Here is a 16246-nt window from a genome sequence, read left to right as displayed (position 1 = left end):
GGGAGTCACTTGCACGTTTGGACGAACCGGGCGGTGACGAACAGCGGGACAGACACGTACAAGATCATGGCAACAGGGAACGTGATACAACCACAGGAACGGAGGAAAGGCCACAAGAGGAATAAGTGTTGGAGAAACGGGACTGAAACAAACGGAATGTAGAAACCCGGGGAGTTGGTGGGATTGATATTGTTTTCTCTTTTGGTATCATCAGCGACTTTTGGTTTTTTTTTTATGGAATAGGATGATAGGAGACAGGCATAGACAGAACAGCGTTTGGAATTACTTGACAGGATTTTAATGAGAAGAATTGGTAATTGACTTGCCCTTTCGCTTATGGAGACAACCTTTCACTCATGATTGGAACGTTCAAGTTGGCTTAAAGAAGAGAGAGTTCTCTTGTGGCTTACAGGGCTCTCATTAAGAGTCCTCGGCATTTTAGGTTACCAGGGAGCCAGCCCACACAATCCATGTTACAAACTACCAAAGTGGGCAGGCCTTGAACTGAGAAAAGATGGTTACCACGAACTTTGGGGCTGCCAACATTGAACACAAAACTGAACGTTGCCCTACGTCAAAAGACACCATTGGTGCACGTCGGGAAGCAAACACAGGCATTGGACTTAACACAAGGGATACAACACAGTGGACACTTTTGGGATATATTACGAGGGTGGTGTCACTTGTACATGTTCTGGAGGAAGCAACTGGGCATTTATTCTTGGGTGCTCTCTAGAGTTAGGTTTCCAAAAAAAAAAGATGAGTGTCAGTAATGGAGTGTCACCTCGGAAACTATGGTATCTCACTTCACAGACTGAAGCCGACAGCCCAAACTAACTCAGATAGGTAGACAAACTGGGGGTTACCATACCTACGCATGTGCGGACCATTTTCTACTTGTACGCATTTCAGTTCAGATCCAGGATGGAAGATTTCTCTCCTGCTTCTTCTTCTCTCTTTCTCTTTCTTTTTCTTTTTCTATTCGAAACTTTTGTTCATGCTCCTATCAGTCCGTCTTAACTTGGATGGTTATATCTGTCACCAGCGGCGATTCTTCACTTTGCTTGATCCTGTTTCGGATTATTCAGACTCGCCCACTCACAAAATTTGGAGGTCGTTCATTAACTGGGTGGAGGGCCTTGCAGACATTTTTTGTTGTCTACCTAGAATTTTTTTGTGCCCCTGGAAGTATCATCCAGGGTGTCGATATGATACATCTACCGACCTAGTCTTAGTCTAGGTGGTGAAAGCCAAAAGATTTTAGCGTCATTTTAGGTGACGTGGGAAGGTGACGAGGAAAGGTAAAGAAGAAGAAGATGCAATGATACAGGTTTGTCCTAGACCTCTCACTTTGTCCCCGCCGTCCCCGCCGTCCAGCAGCACAACTAGGTACTCACAAACTCAACACCCGTTTCCTTTATCCTACTACTATAGTATCTACCTTATGTATCCATCTATCATAAACATTACCACCACCACAGTCACAACACACCCAGATTATCAAGCATCCCTACCTACCTAGGTATTCTAGTTTACATCTCCAGCTAACCCTCTACTTCCGTCTACCTTACTCTACAACTTAGCCACACTACCTCAACATCACCACCACCACCACCACCACCACCACAGTCTCCTCCTACTCCTCCTACTCCAGCCTCTTCTCGACACCTACTACCGCCACCGCTGCCACCGATGCATCCGGCCTCGTATCAAACCAACAACCCTCCCAATCCCTTCCCGCCATCACCAATAATGACCCCGACGCCAACCCCGACGCCAACCCCCTCTTCTCCCCAACCGAAGGTCCCACCCTAACAGCCATAATCGACACCGTTCTCGTTCTTGTCTTGATTACCTTTATTACCGTGTGTATTCTACAGTGGTGGCGAGATCGACAGCGCCGAGAACGCTTCGAACGACAACAACGACGGGAGGTGGAAGATGTCGAAGAAAGAGATCTCGAAGAACGAGAATGCCATGATCATTCTTGGGTTCCTGGTCCTGTTGATGGAGTCCAGCGCCCGCTTACCGATGGAGGATTTACTAAAGAGGGTTTCGAGGGTTTCGAGGGTAGAAGGGTGTAGTAAAGAGGTGTATGGCCAGTTGAGGCCGGGAATGGAAATGGAAGAAATGGAAAAGGGGGATGGAAAGAGATAGGGATTGGAAAGAGGGAAGGATATGGGTTCAGTACTCTAAGGAGGAAAAGGGATGAGATTGGTGGAAATGGAAAGGAAAAGGAAATGGAAATGGAAATGGGCGCTGGGAGGGAGACATGAAGGGAGAGTATAGGTTAGTTGAGGAGGTGAAGGGGAAGTGGACGGTGATGGGGAATGAGGTAGATGAGTTAGCTGGGGGAGTAAAAAGGGTAGTAAGTATTTTTAATAAATGGTCAAGGAGACTTTCAAGGTGATTGAGTAGCTAGGAATGTCGACGAGGACGACGTGATTGAGAGGGGTGTGAACGAGAATACATATTTAGGAAACTACTAACAACTCAAAGAGGTCCTGATGGGGACAACGTTGATACCATTTCACCGCATCAAACAACATGACCCCGAATACATCACACATCACACATCACACATCACACATCACACATCACACCACACCATACACCACACATCACCGCAAACGGACACATCAAATGGTTCATCTTGGCCTTCATTATCATTCATTGCCATATGGTGGACCAAAAATACGCTGCACGTAGAGGCTCTTTCGCAGTGACATTAGAATGCAACTTATTCCCATAGCTCCCAGTTGTCCTTTCATTTTGGTATGTTTTAAAATGAAAGAAAGCAAAGACGATACAAAGCAGTTCCGAGAATACGCCTTTACCATGGAATCCTTCGAAATTGCCCTGATGCAGCAGCAGCGGCGGCAGCAGCCGCACGACGCTTGGTGCGGCATCGTCCTTCACGGACAACTACCGACAACCTGCGCGCAGCCAGCCTCCCGTCCACAACGTCCCCTAGCCAACCAGTCCCGGCTCCGACGTCTCCGCTTAAGCGCGGGACATGACACCCCAGGCACGGATGATGTTGTCGGTGTAACCGGCGAAGAGGGTCTGGCCATCGGCAGACCAGGCGAGGGAGACACACTCGGGCTCGCGGGACTTCTTGCCGATGTTCTGGAACTCGGGCTTGAGCTCGTCGACCTTGCTCTTCTTCTCGAGGTCGAAGATGATGATGCTGCTGGAGGTGGCAGCGCAGAGCCAGTAGCGGTTGGGGGAGAAGACAAGGGCGTGGATCTCGTCGTTGGCGTTGAGAGAGTAGAGGTGCTTGCTCTCGTTGAGGTCCCAGAGCATGGTGGTACCGTCCTTGCCACCGGAGGCGCAGAGGGAGCCATCGGGGGAGATGGTGACGGCGTTGATGTAGCCGGTGTGACCGATGTGGTCAGTCTGGAGCTTGCAGGACGAGAGCTCCCAAACCTGATGGAGTTGAGACTGTTAGTCGCAAATCCTCTCGAAATCTCATGCAGTTTGTGACAAGGATTTAAAGATTTCCGAGAAAATCAGTGCGTGTGATGTTGGTCTCATAGCCCGAGGGCTCTGAAGTAGCAAATACTATTTTGAGAAAAATATGCATGCATCATGGTGTCGGGATTTTTTGGGGGGGAGTAAAGCAGGTTGTACAACATACCTTGACGAGCTTGTCCCAGCCGGAGGAGACAATGACGGGGTTCTGGGGGTTGGGGCTGAAGCGGACGCAGGAAACCCACTCGGTGTGGCCCTTCTCGGTGATGGTGAACTTGCAGTCACCGAGGGTGTTCCACAGCTTGATGGAGCGATCGCGGGAACCGGAGACGATCTGGCGGTTGTCGGCGGAGAAAGAGACGGAGAGAACGTCGTTGGTGTGGCCGACGAAACGGCGGGTGGTGGTGCCGGTGGAAAGCTCCCAGAGACGGAGGGTCTTGTCCCACGAGGCAGAGAGGGCGTAGGCACCGTCGGAAGAGATCACCTGCCGCGCCAATCAGTCAAACTGCCCGCGATTCCAAAATATCCACACAATCCTCCAATGTCGAGTATTTAACGTACACAGTCGGAGACGATGTGAGAGTGGCCGTGGAGACGGCGCTTGGGGTAGCCGTACGAGGTCTCATCGCGGGTGAGGTTCCAGATGATGAGGGACTTGTCTCTGCTACCAGAAAGGAGCATGTTGGGGCTAATTGCGAGAGCATTTGTAAGTTCATGATCTTCGCGCGAGTATTATGCGGTTCATTCGGTGGTTTCGTACTTCTCCAAAGAGGTGGCCAAGCTGGTGACCCAGCCATTCTGTCCAAGATAATGTGGTCAGTTTTCTGCATTTCGCTTTGTTTGCTTTTCCACCACATCTCTCTCTCTTTCGAATCGCTGTGCTTGCTGTCTGCTCTCTGCTGCCATGTCCCCATCATCGTCGCCGTCCAACTTGTTTCTCGTCGTTCGCAGTACCCTTTTCAGTTTGCGCCCATCGCGCTCCTCCTTAGCCCACCCACCAGCGCAAACGTTGACAATAACAACATGGCAGCAACCGCAGCAGCAGCAGCAACATCAGCGAAACGGGGGCGAACCGAACGGGCAAGAAATAAAACAAACTTACGTGGCCCTCCAGGGTGCCCTTGAGGATGAGTTGCTCAGCCATCTTGCAGTTCCTTTCTGGTTGATCAGGGGAGGATCAATGGGAGAATGGGGGAGCTTTTTCACGGTGCCTCTGCGCGGGTCAGAAATCGTCAAAGGCACAATGCGGAGACAGGCGACGAGATCGAGGAATTCCGGAAATTTTTGTGCGGCGGAAAATAGGGTCGGCCGACACAGCCAACTGCGGTCGCTGGGCGGTGGGGTCGGCTGCCGTCTTGGCGCTGTCGCCTCGAAATGGCGGGCTCACACTGTCCTTCACTCGCTTTTGGGGGCACCGACTGCAGCCCAGGCCTGCCCGAAACTGCGGTGTCGTCACTTCAAGTGCACTGTGCCATTGCCGGCCCGGCAAAGGCTGGCAGCGTTCAAGTATACAAGTACGTACCTACTTGAGAACTTCACTACCCGTCCCCGTTCGATGACAAACAGATTCACCAAGGTTCAGATATGACTTCACTCGAAATTTGTGTAGAACAATGCGCAGATCACTGGATCGAAGTTCTCTTAGTGGAAGAACAGTATAACAAGTTCTACACAATGTTGTATCCTCGGAACCACTCAACATCCGCTGTATAGACCACTGTCCGTCTATCTTTATATTTGTATGGGTATCTTGTATAAACTCGAGAATGACGACAAATGCTAATGCTCTGAATGATGCACCAACCCAATAACTCCCCAAGCCTTTTGAATCAAGCAATAATAGCTTTGTGCCATGTTCAGGATCGTAGAACCGTGAGCATGACACTGGTCGTGACCGATCACTTCACCTTTCTCTTCGCATGCCAATCTATCCGGCCTTCATGTGCATTGATCTCGCACAACCATGGCTATAACCATAGCCAACCGTGATGTCTGCAACTCTCTCATGATGAACTCGTCATCCTTGATCTACCGAGAGAGATCACTCCTTCTGATGACCTCTTCCCTCGTAAGCATCTCCATCACCACTGCCCTGCGGTCACCTCACGCCTTACTTCCCCGCCAACTCCCCCGCCAACTTCCTCACCCCCGGCCTAGCCACCTCCTTCCGATAATACCCCTTCTCCGCATTCACAATCATGCTGTGGTCCGCAATCTCCACCCGGCCCTGCTGACTATGCATAGACGCGGGCGCCACCTCCCTGCCTTTCGCCTTGGTGTCGTCCTCCACCAGCTCGCGCATCGCCGCCTCCCACAGCGCGTACCGCTCCCTGCGAGACGGGTCCCGCTGTGCCGTGGCCGACACGTCCTTTTGCTTCGCGATCTTGCTGGCGCGCATGAGACGGCGCAGCGCCTGCTCTCCGGCCTTGGCTTCCTTGGCGGCGGCTTCGCGGATCTTCTTAGGATCGCCGCGGGGGATCTCGTCGGGTGCCAGTGGTCGTTGGGGAATCTTGGTTGGCAACTGGGATTGCTGGGCTGCGACTGCTGCTGTTGCTGCTGCTGCCTGGGATTCGACCATCGTTTGGGTCTGGGTCATGGTGACGGTGGCTTGTGTGTCGGTCATGATGCTGTGCTGTGCGGTCGTGGCGGCCTCGACGCTTTCGGGCGTGTACTTGTAGGTGTGCACGCTGGGAAAGGAGGGGAATGAGCTCGGGATGTAGTTCTTGGCTGCCTTGTCTGCGGCGCCGTCGAGTTCGGGATCGAGAACAGGAAGGTCGGTAGGGATGGCGGCGTCTAGAGGGAGATCTTCCCATACTGGCTGTCGCTGCTTCTTCGGTATCGGGGGTTTTCTATGGGAGTAGAGCGCTGTGGGTGTAAGGTTGAAACGCTTCAAGGTGTTTTCGAAATCCTTGGGTATCGGGTAGGAGCGGCGCGCGGCGTTTGCAAAGACCTTGACTTCTTCGGTTAACGAATGGAGGTCTGGCCAAGGTGAGGTTAGCATAAAAGCAAGGTGACGCGGGGCAGCCTCAGCGCAGGCGGCATACACGTCTCCGTCATGATGGTAAAGCTCTCTATTGCTTCGGACGTGGCACCGTCGAAGCCGACCGTCTCCAGCGCCAGCGCGATGCTCCGCCTCAGTCCATTCTTGGCCAGCCCGTCGGGAGTGGGTGCTGTCGTTGCCTTTGATGAATTTCCGATGGCGTCAACTGCGAGAATTGTTCGTATTGATGTGTTGGTCTTTGGTCGTTTGGGTTGTGACGGTTGCGCTCCCTCTGCATCCACAGGTCTCTTGCGCGAGTCGGTCGCCATGGCTAATGGCTTATTGTTCGCGGGAGCGATATGATACGTTTTGTCGATGGTATTGATATCGGTCGCTATCCCGTGTTGACAAAAGATGGTGACGCGGCCGTGTGGAGGGTGATGAAGTGGAAAGTTGATTTGGTGGTTGAAGATGTTTGGAAAGTCGCGAACTGAGCTTCTTGACGAATCGATGAGACCTGGCGCGGGTGCACCTTCAACTTGCATGAGAGCTGAATTGGGAAATGCATTCAACGGTCGGGGATCACCCACGCACAGGCCAAGCTGATGTCAAACCAGCCTTGCAGCTTGGGCCAGGCGCTAGTGCGATTTGGGTTCTTGCCTGCCGGGAGCATCTGTTTACTGAAGCAAGAAGTTGGAGAACCGACGGCGGTTGCTATTCCAGACAGAGACGAAGAAACAAGATCATCAAGAGCATCACTAAAACCAAGAATAGGAACTTGTGGTTTCGTCTACTTTGTTCAATAAGATGCATCTCAAGTCGTAGTTCACGCCGTTCAATGTGGACCTCCTCTTATCGTTATCGCATCTTTTTCTGGGCCACGATGGATCCGCCAAGATGGAAAATGCGTTCCACCAAGCGGACACCACCATGCATCACACTCACACTAACAATTTGACTTTGTGAATGCCTTCAGTTCACTCCTTCACTTCACTCTTTCGTGTTTAAACATTCACCACCACAACCATCACACTACTTACTTACCCAAGTCAATCCTTTCGTTTCCACCCAGGTCACTACCACCACCACCACCACCACCACCACCAGAATAATGCACGACCTCGAAACCCTCAACACCGGCGGCTACGCCTCCACCACCCACCTAAAACTCACCTGCCCGCTCCCCTCGGGCCTGCCCCCCGCCATCCTCACTCTCGGCGCCACCCTCACGCGCCTCGACCTTTCCGGAACCGGCCTCTCCTCCCTCCCCTCCGAATTCGGCACCTCTCTACCCAACCTGCGCATCCTTTTTCTCTCTTCCAACAACTTTTCCACTTTTCCCTCCGTCCTGGCACAATGCCCTTCCCTGGAGATGATCGCCTTTCGCTCCAACAGAATGACTTCCATCCCGGAAGGTTCCTTGCCGACCAAAACACTCAGGTGGTTGATCCTGACAGATAACCAGATCTCCACCCTACCCGAGGACCTAGGCAAGTGCGAGAAGTTGGAAAAGTGCATGTTAGCTGGGAACCAGCTATCGAGCTTGCCAGAGTCTATGGCCACGGGATGCAAGAACCTGGCGCTGCTAAGGTTGAGCGCAAATCGATTCGAGACGCTTCCAGAGTGGTTGTTTGACTTGCCCAAGCTGGCGTTCTTGTCGTTTGCGGGGAATCCTTGTGTCGAGAAGCAAACGGCCGCAGCGACAGCCAAGGCGGGGACGAGGTTTGATCTGGAAAAGATCGAGTGGGAGAACTTGGAAGTGCAGGAGACGCTGGGCGAGGGGGCGTCGGGGGTGATTTCTAGGGGGTTGTGGAAGCAGAGCGCCGAGTATGCCGAGGAGGTGGCGATCAAGGTTTTCAAGGGCGGCGTGACGAGCGATGGGACGCCCAGGGATGAGATGGCGGCGGTGCTGGCGGCGGGGTTTCATGAGGGGTTGATTACGGTCTTGGGGAAGGTGGTTGGGCATCCTGATGAGGTTGTTGAGGGTGCTGTTGCTGCTGAAGGGGAGGAGAAGAAGTTCCAGGGAGGGATCGTGATGCAGTTGATTCCAGAGTACTACGCGGCTTTGGGGCTGCCGCCTTCTTTCGATACCTGCAGCCGCGACTGCTTCCCCGAGGATGCCTCGCTGAGCGCGGCGGAGGTGCTGGGCATGTTGACGGGCATTGCTGGAGCGGCTGCTCATCTTCATCAGAGGGGAATTGCGCATGGAGATTTGTATGCGCACAACATCCTGGCGAGCAAGGCGGACAGACATGCCTTGCTGGGAGATTTTGGTGCTGCTACAATCTATGGCACGGACGAGGAGGTCTATGCTGGCATGGAGAAGTTGGAAGTGTTGGCTTTTGCGCATCTGTTGGAGGATGTGCTTGGTTTGATCAGGAGGGAGAAGGAGAAGAAGTCGACGAAGACCCCAGAGCCGGAGGCTGCCATTGTTGTTGCTGCCGATGCGGCTCCTCCTGCCTTTAGAGACAGCAGCGAACTCACAGAAGAGGAAGAGGAGGCCATCGTTCAAGGGCTGGAGAAACTGCAGAAGCAGTGCGCTGACCCTCGAGTTAACTCGCGCCCGTCGTTTGAGGACATTGCGGTGGAGTTGGAGGACTTGGTTGGCTTCCGGGGTATGATGCGGATTCCGATTCCCAACCTCAGCTAAGCGAGGTGTTTGTGGGTCTTGCAAACATATTTTATCTCTGATCTCGTCCGCTGGTTGCGCATGGTGAGTTTTGTTTTTCCTTCTGTCAAGATTTACACCGCTTCAGTCCTGCACAGACAGCGTCACATCTACCCTTGCTATGAGCTCACCGGTCCGAATAGCCTCTTTTTTTTTGTGTAACAACAAGCGAGCGAGCAATTGAAATCCATACCAAGCAAGGAAACATGGCCATGTGGGTGAATGTTGATTTCCTTGCATGAAGCCATTGGACAATATTGTTCTTGTCATTGTCACGTCAGCATGATCGACGTTCACTGACTGCTCAAGTGTGCGTGAATGTGACGCGGAAACAGGGAGTCAATCATGAGAGTATGGGAAATATTGACTCCATGCTTGCCAAGTGGTTGCATTGGTCGTGACTATCACGATGGATGTGTGACTGGAGCAACGATAATAAAAGCCGAAGGTCGACCAGGAGGAATGGACAGGGACAGTTCAATGAGAGGACTTTGCCAGGCTTCCTATGGAGCCATTAGGCGCTTGATATCAATGGTGTAGAGGCTCTGGGGGAAAGAGTTAGCAATGGAATGTATATCGATGTCCCCGTCAACCGAACAAGAGCGACTGGTCCTCGATTTAGTCGACAAATACTAGGTTGGCGATTGTTTCCGAGTGGTCAAAGTCCATATCTTGATACTTCAGTGGAGTTGCTGCTTTCTGTCCATCGCCGGAGTCTTTTCACCTGCTCCACACAGATGCCCATCTTGAAGGCTTGCTTCCTTGGCGGCACCTTTGTTGAAGCGATTAGAGGACTCAGCTGCATTTTCTGAGGGTTGTCTCAAATTTGAATAGGTTTTGAGAGGAATCAGTGGCAAGCAGTCACTCGCAGATAGCTCATTGACCTCAGCTATGTACATAATAGCCGTATCCGACAACCTCTTTTTTCAGTCTCATGTATAAGCCGCCAACCGAGGGTCGGATATATATGTAGGCACCGATATCATCAAGCTATGTTGTGCATGTGGTGGCAACGAACGGAAGTTGCCGATGGAGTCAGGTTGTCCGGTTAATGGATTGCTCCGTTGGTTTGCTTGTGCTTGCGGAACTGACGACAAAACGTCAGAGGAAAGCTCACTAGGAGGGAAGAAGAAGAGTAATGGAAAAAAAAAAGAAAAAAAAGAAAAAAAGATAAAGATGGCAGAATGGAAGGAGTGGATTGGTCGACGGAGGTTGCTCCTTTACCTTGTTCCATTATGGTTCTGCCCCCCACCAAACCGTCCAATCCGCCTTGACGGCAGCCCTGCAGAGAACTCCGAGACTGCAACCAAAGTCATCCATCCTGGTCCGGCAAGTGCTCCCCGACCCCTGTAAGGCATCGAGGTGACAGGACCCCGCATCGCCAACTAAACATTCTCTCTCTCCCTTCCGTCTTCGAGTTTCAAAAGCCAAAGTGGAAAGAAGTCACACTCTTCACTCCTCCCATCTACTGAGAAGCCAGCTCTGCCCAACCAGAGACGCCAGCTTCATCACGCGTTACACATTCTTGGCGCGAGGGACTTGAACAAAAAAAGAGTCGAGTCCATCTTCAATTCTGCGGGTGACTTTTGTTTCGTTCACACCCACCAATACCTAAACATCTCCAGGCGCAACCAGTGTTGGGCAACCCACGGCATTTCATTGATGAACCACGGTCCCTATCCGATGTGAAGTTGCCAATTGTGTATATTCCAAGGTCTCCTTGATCTTCATGGTCCAGAGACTATCAACCTAAAGTTGTCAACGTCTATTTTCTACACTAGTGGCCTTGTTATCCTCCACAGCTCTACCTCTACCCGTCCTCCCCCGGCCGGCCATGTGGTCGGTCGTATGTCGGTGGTGACGGCCCGGATATGGATAACCGGCGACCAACGATAGTCTCCTATCTCTACCCTCTTCAATAACTCAAACACCTATACTTAGTCATCTATGCTCTTCCGACACTCCCAGCTTCTTCTATTTATCTAGGTAATCAACACTCGACATTCTTTACTCGGCCGAGTCCAACCATCAACATTCAGCACCACTTATGTGGTGTAACAACAACAACAACCACCATCTTCCATTCAGTCAGTTGTTAACCGACATTCTACCTTTGCAGATTTACCAACAGCAACAAGCGGGCTCGACCGGAATGCTTGTCGGCACCCATTATATCTTTGTCAGCCCATAGGGATTGCTAGATCTTGAGACATGATGGTAATGACTATTCCTCCTCTCGCTGGCATCATACCATTCCGTGCCGCCCCGGTCACGGCATCCACGCTGACCTCATGAGCCCGGTGTTGTGCTGACATGTCCCGAAAATTTAGTCAATTATCAACTACCCATCATCCAATCTCCTCTTTACATCAATCATCGTCCAACATATATTACTAGCTTTCACTTACTGCCGCCATGTTTCCCATCAACGTGGCAGCGATGCCTGCCCTCCCAACCAGAAAAGCACTGATAGTGGTCGACCTCCAAAACGATTTTGTATCTCCTGACGGTGCCTTGCCCGTGACCAAACCAGATGGTTTTGTCGATCGCATTCTGGGACTGGTCAAGGTCTTCCGTGATTCCGGTGCCGGCGATGTCGTATGGGTTCGAAGCGAGTTTGAACAACATCGCGCCCTAGATACCGAGGGAGACACCATTATAGCATCCGATATACCAATGCGCCCTTCACCCACAAGAAGGCGTGCCAACTCCAAAGATCACGACGAACAACTCATGGGAGCTGATGAGGAGGCGTTCTTGACCGTTGTTGGCGGCCTTGCCAAACCGGCATGCGTCCGGAAGGGCACACCAGGCGCCAATTTTCCGCCCAACATTGAGTCTTCCATCATGCGTGGTCGCGACTTTATAACCACCAAATCGCACTACAGCGCATTCCCTCCGGGCCAATCGCAGCTGGTTCAACAGCTGAGAATGCGTTTTGTGACGGATATGTACGTGTGTGGTTCCCTTACCAATGTAGGCGTCTTTGCGACCGCCCTGGAAGCTGGAAAACATGCCTACGACATCACTATCGTGGAGGATTGCTGCGGCTATCGGTCATATGCACGACACGTCAATGCCGTCCAACAACTAGAGAAACTCACGGGTTGCGATCTCCTGGACTCACCAGCCCTCATCGACAAGTTACAGCCCACTCAGCCCAGAAATTCGGCGAAACACGGCCATAGGACAAAGCCGTCGAGCGGGAGCAGGGATGTCAAGAAGCCTGGAAAGGCAAAAGAGAGCAAACAGGACCGAGACAGAGTCTCCTCCGCCCCTCCAAAGGCTTCAACAAATCACTCGACGGGACTTTCACCAACAATGGCCAAGGTGTCAATAGACCTCAGTATTATCTCTCCGATCGAACCACTTCCTCCATCACGGAGCACCACAAATTCAGGCAGCTCTACCACGCCACAACCACGCCAAGCCACCAGGCACGCTAATGTACCTCTTACACAGCCCATGGTAACCCATGGAGATCTATCGAATCCTTTGGCCGACAGTCTTGCGCCCTTGGAAGCTGATTTCGAGGCTGACATGGACAACATTGAGTCAGAGGTCTTGTCTATCAAGCGTCGAAACGTGGAACGAATTAGTCAATCGCTATCTGGCTCTCCAGGCGTACTCGGCGCAAAACCAGTTGATGGTGCTGATCCCTCACCATCCTCACAGACTACAAGAGTAGCCGTTAAGCCACGATTTCGACGTGACATAACCTCAACGAGCTCATCATCAAGTTCGCCGTCCCACTTCCAGGGAGATAACAAAGATCGGGACTCGGCCGAAGCGCTGGAACAAATCAAGGATACCCCTTCAACCCCAGCAACATCAAATCAGCCAGATCCAAACACCCCGCAGTCGTCTAGCAATTCTCGAGAAACTCATACAAAGACGTCATCAACAACCACTATGGAAGATCATCAAAAATCGACCGTCTCTGAACCGCTTTGTGAGGGAGACACCACTGTTATCACCAATGCCCTCTCGCCTGATCTCGCCGCTCATGCCTTTGAGCGGCTTCTGGAAGAAGTCAGCTGGGCCGGCATGTCCCACTTGGGTGGTGAAGTTCCACGACGCATCGCAGTTCAGGGTGCTGTCGACGACGAAGGAAACATGCCAGTATACCGTCATCCAGCAGACGAGTCACCACCACTTCTCCCCTTCTCTCCCACTGTCCTTGCTATCAAGAACGAGATCGAGAAGCACCTCGGCCATCCACTCAACCACGTCCTTATCCAGCACTACCGTAACAGCAGCGACTACATAAGCGAGCACAGCGACAAAACCCTGGACATTGTCCGCGGCAGTTACATTGCCAACGTCAGTCTCGGCGCTGAACGAACCATGGTCCTCCGCACCAAGCGACCACCCAAGGACAAGGACAAGAAGGATACGCCGGCAGCAGCAGCAGCAGCAGGAGGGACCTCTGAGAGTCCATCAGCAGCAGAAAAAACCAAACGCCAGATCCAACGCGCCCCTCTCCCCCACAACTCCCTCCTCCGTATGGGCCTCCAAACAAATATGCGCTGGCTACACGCCATTCGTCCCGACAAGCGCTCCGACCGTGACAAGTCCTCTTCCGAGCTGGCCTACTCGGGCGCGCGCATCAGCCTGACCTTTCGACAAATCGGCACCTTCCTCAACGCTTCTCAAACCATGATTTGGGGCCAGGGCGCCGTCGGGAAAACCAAAGAGGAAGCCCAACCGGTGGTGAACGGCCAAACTGACGAGGCGGTTAGGATGCTGCAGGCTTTTGGGCATGAGAACCATGTTTCCGAGTTTGATTGGGAGAAGAACTATGGAGCGGGGTTTAATGTTTTGCATATGGGCAGCCCGAAGAGGTTCTTTGCGGGTAGTGTCCAGGGGAGGGCGTGCACAGTGGAGAACACGAGGGTGGCGCTGGCGTTGGCGGATATGGGGATTGGAGTGGCTAGGGGGGCTATTGACGCTTCTGGTGGTTCGGGTGAGGACGAGGAGGAGCAGTCTGAAAGAAGAGGAAGAAAGGTCAAGGTCGGAGTCAAGTTCGTGGATAACGATCCGGCGCGGACCGAGGTGGTTGGGGATGTCAGTATCCTGAGGTATTTGGATGCAGTGTATGGAGCAGGCAGGAGGTACGATCAGATGACACCAGCCCAAGTGGCAAAGAGGTTCGCGAGGCTGGAGGAGGTGGACGAGTTGTGGACGGCTTGGAGTTGGCTGCTTAAGAGGTCGGATAGGACAAAAACGGAAGAGAGTGGTGATGACAAGGTCAGCAGCACTTCTGGGGCGGAGAAGGTGAAGCAAGCAATCAGGGAGAAGAAGGCGCTGTTGAAGCAGTGGGAGGAATATGCACAAGAGGCTCATACTGTCGCGGCAACGACGACAACCACCGACAGTACAGATTTTCCGCCAACAGCATCTGAAGCAGAGACTAAAACCCAGCCAAAAGAACCAGCAGCGAAGGATCAGGACAAGCATCACCTGACCCCTTTCTACATTTGCGGCGGCGAGGCTCCCTCCCCAGCGGACTACGCCCTATGGCCCGTTCTGCATGAGCTAGTCACCTACGTAGACGGTGACACGGAGGTACTCCGTATCGGGGAGGGTTACCTAGCCAAGTATTACATGGCTTTCAAGCAGAGGAGTGCTGTTGCCAAGGTGGTGCTTAGCGGTGGCAATACTGGTCCTGCCTCTGGTGATGGTGGTGGGGAAAAGGGTGGTGGTGTCGCTGCTACTGATACTGAGGAGAAGAATACCGCCCCTAGTGCTCCTGCTGCTCCTGCTGCTCCTGCTGCTCCTGCTGCTCCTATTGTTGCTGCAGAGGTACCTCTGAGAAAGACTCTTGATACCGTGGTGGATCTCGATGCTGGCCTCAAGCAAATAGCAGATTCGCCTGGCGAAGAGGTGGAAATCAACAAGACAAGTGGAAGTGTCTCTGTTGTCGATAAGGTCGAAGAAAATACATCTATGTAATGAGGAGAAGCAAGAGGAGGAAGAAGAACCGGTTGGCGATGGAGAGGGTTAGTAAGTAGTAGACAAGGCGGTGTTACAACTAGAGTACTTGTACTCCCACTGTTGCTGAGGAAGGAATGGAAATGATATCAGAAATGTGGGACAAGGGCAAGGATAAGGACATGGATAAGGACGGGAGGCACGGGGGTTTTGCTTAAACAAAAAGGATGGAAAAAAAAAAGGTGAAAGTAAGGACTGGAGGAGAAGTGAAGACCCTAGAAGTACCTAGGTAGTCAAAAAGGGAGAGGAGGTAAGGTATGTATATATCATTGTAGGTAGTTGAGAGAGGAAGGATATATCAGGAAGGTCTACCTACCTAGGTACCTACCTACCTACCTACCTACTTGAATCGGGAATCTAGGGCATGTAGAGAGAGAGGTATGATATACCATCTTGACAAATGCCAACTACTGATATTCTAAAAGTTTCATATACCCATTGATTCCAGTTCTGTTTTGGCTGTCATTGGTGTCCCCTCCTGCCAGTTAATCATATCCCCGGCCCGTTATGGGTATCAAACTAGTTGGGTAGTGACGTGCCACTCGTGTGTAGTGGTGGTGGTGGCGAAGATTAATTATATAAACGCGTACGTGGTTGAGATTATTGCCATTTTATTCTTTATAATAATAATATGGTAGGTAGGTGCCTCATCCCTACCAGTAAGTAACGGATATATAACTTTCTTTTCCTGCCTGAGGTATCACCTAAGGTGGAAGGTATGCAAAGGAGAAAATGTTATGTGATGGTGGAAAAAGGTTGAGTGGATTTTGCTCAGACTTTGTATACTCCAAGGTCTTATGTAGATATAGGTAGGTCTTGTAAAATTGAAGTACGTTAATGTTGATTTTCATGATTATTTCGTTATCTCCCGTTATTTTTCTATCTGTCTTGTGGTTTGTTTTCTGTGTAGGAAGACTGAATTCGCCGTTCGCTTTATCTTGAGTAGGTATCTTTCTTTTCTGCTTTCGTTAGCTCTGTTCGTTTCTCTCTCCAAGTGTGTTTACTTTTTTTTTCCTCTTCTCTTTTTTTTCTTTTTCTCACCTTTACTTGACCAATTCACGGTTTGTCTGATGAGATGAAACACATAAGAATAATACGCTGGCAATTTTCCGAGTTATCCCAAGACAACA

At 51.6% G+C, this 16246-nt stretch overlaps 5 protein-coding genes across 5 annotated transcripts; 3 read left to right on the top strand and 2 right to left on the bottom strand.

The window, feature by feature from the left end:
• Nucleotides 1-1321: 1321 nt before the first annotated feature.
• NEUTE1DRAFT_112393 (uncharacterized protein) lies at nt 1322-2084 on the top strand (the record flags this gene model as incomplete). Its single annotated transcript, XM_009855390.1, has 2 exons — nt 1322-1330; nt 1584-2084. The coding sequence occupies 2 exons, from the start codon at nt 1322-1324 to the stop codon at nt 2082-2084; spliced, it is 510 nt and encodes a 169-aa protein (XP_009853692.1).
• Nucleotides 2085-2644: 560 nt separating this feature from the next.
• Nucleotides 2645-4748, bottom strand: NEUTE1DRAFT_117965 (uncharacterized protein; the record flags this gene model as incomplete). Its single annotated transcript, XM_009855389.1, has 5 exons — nt 2645-3429; nt 3641-3958; nt 4036-4162; nt 4235-4272; nt 4577-4748. The coding sequence occupies 5 exons, from the start codon at nt 4616-4618 to the stop codon at nt 3004-3006; spliced, it is 951 nt and encodes a 316-aa protein (XP_009853691.1).
• Nucleotides 4749-5584: 836 nt separating this feature from the next.
• Nucleotides 5585-6999, bottom strand: NEUTE1DRAFT_124233 (uncharacterized protein; the record flags this gene model as incomplete). Its single annotated transcript, XM_009855388.1, has 2 exons — nt 5585-6453; nt 6519-6999. 2 exons carry the CDS (start codon nt 6997-6999, stop codon nt 5585-5587), a joined length of 1350 nt encoding a protein of 449 aa, XP_009853690.1.
• Nucleotides 7000-7472: 473 nt separating this feature from the next.
• NEUTE1DRAFT_67979 (uncharacterized protein) lies at nt 7473-9095 on the top strand (the record flags this gene model as incomplete). Its single annotated transcript, XM_009855387.1, has 2 exons — nt 7473-8851; nt 8930-9095. Coding segments are annotated over 2 exons (1452 nt in total), but the record flags the coding sequence as incomplete, so codon positions are not given.
• A 2442-nt stretch (nt 9096-11537) lies between these two features.
• On the top strand, nt 11538-15535 carry NEUTE1DRAFT_148315 (uncharacterized protein; the record flags this gene model as incomplete). The annotated part of the gene is made up of 1 exon (XM_009855386.1): nt 11538-15535. One exon carries the CDS (start codon nt 11538-11540, stop codon nt 15075-15077), a length of 3540 nt encoding a protein of 1179 aa, XP_009853688.1.
• Between the last annotated feature and the right edge of the window lie 711 nt (nt 15536-16246).

This window comes from Neurospora tetrasperma, assembly GCF_000213175.1.
Source record: "Neurospora tetrasperma FGSC 2508 unplaced genomic scaffold NEUTE1scaffold_5, whole genome shotgun sequence".
NCBI lineage: Eukaryota > Fungi > Ascomycota > Sordariomycetes > Sordariales > Sordariaceae > Neurospora > Neurospora tetrasperma.
This window is presented reverse-complemented; position numbering and strand designations above follow the sequence as displayed.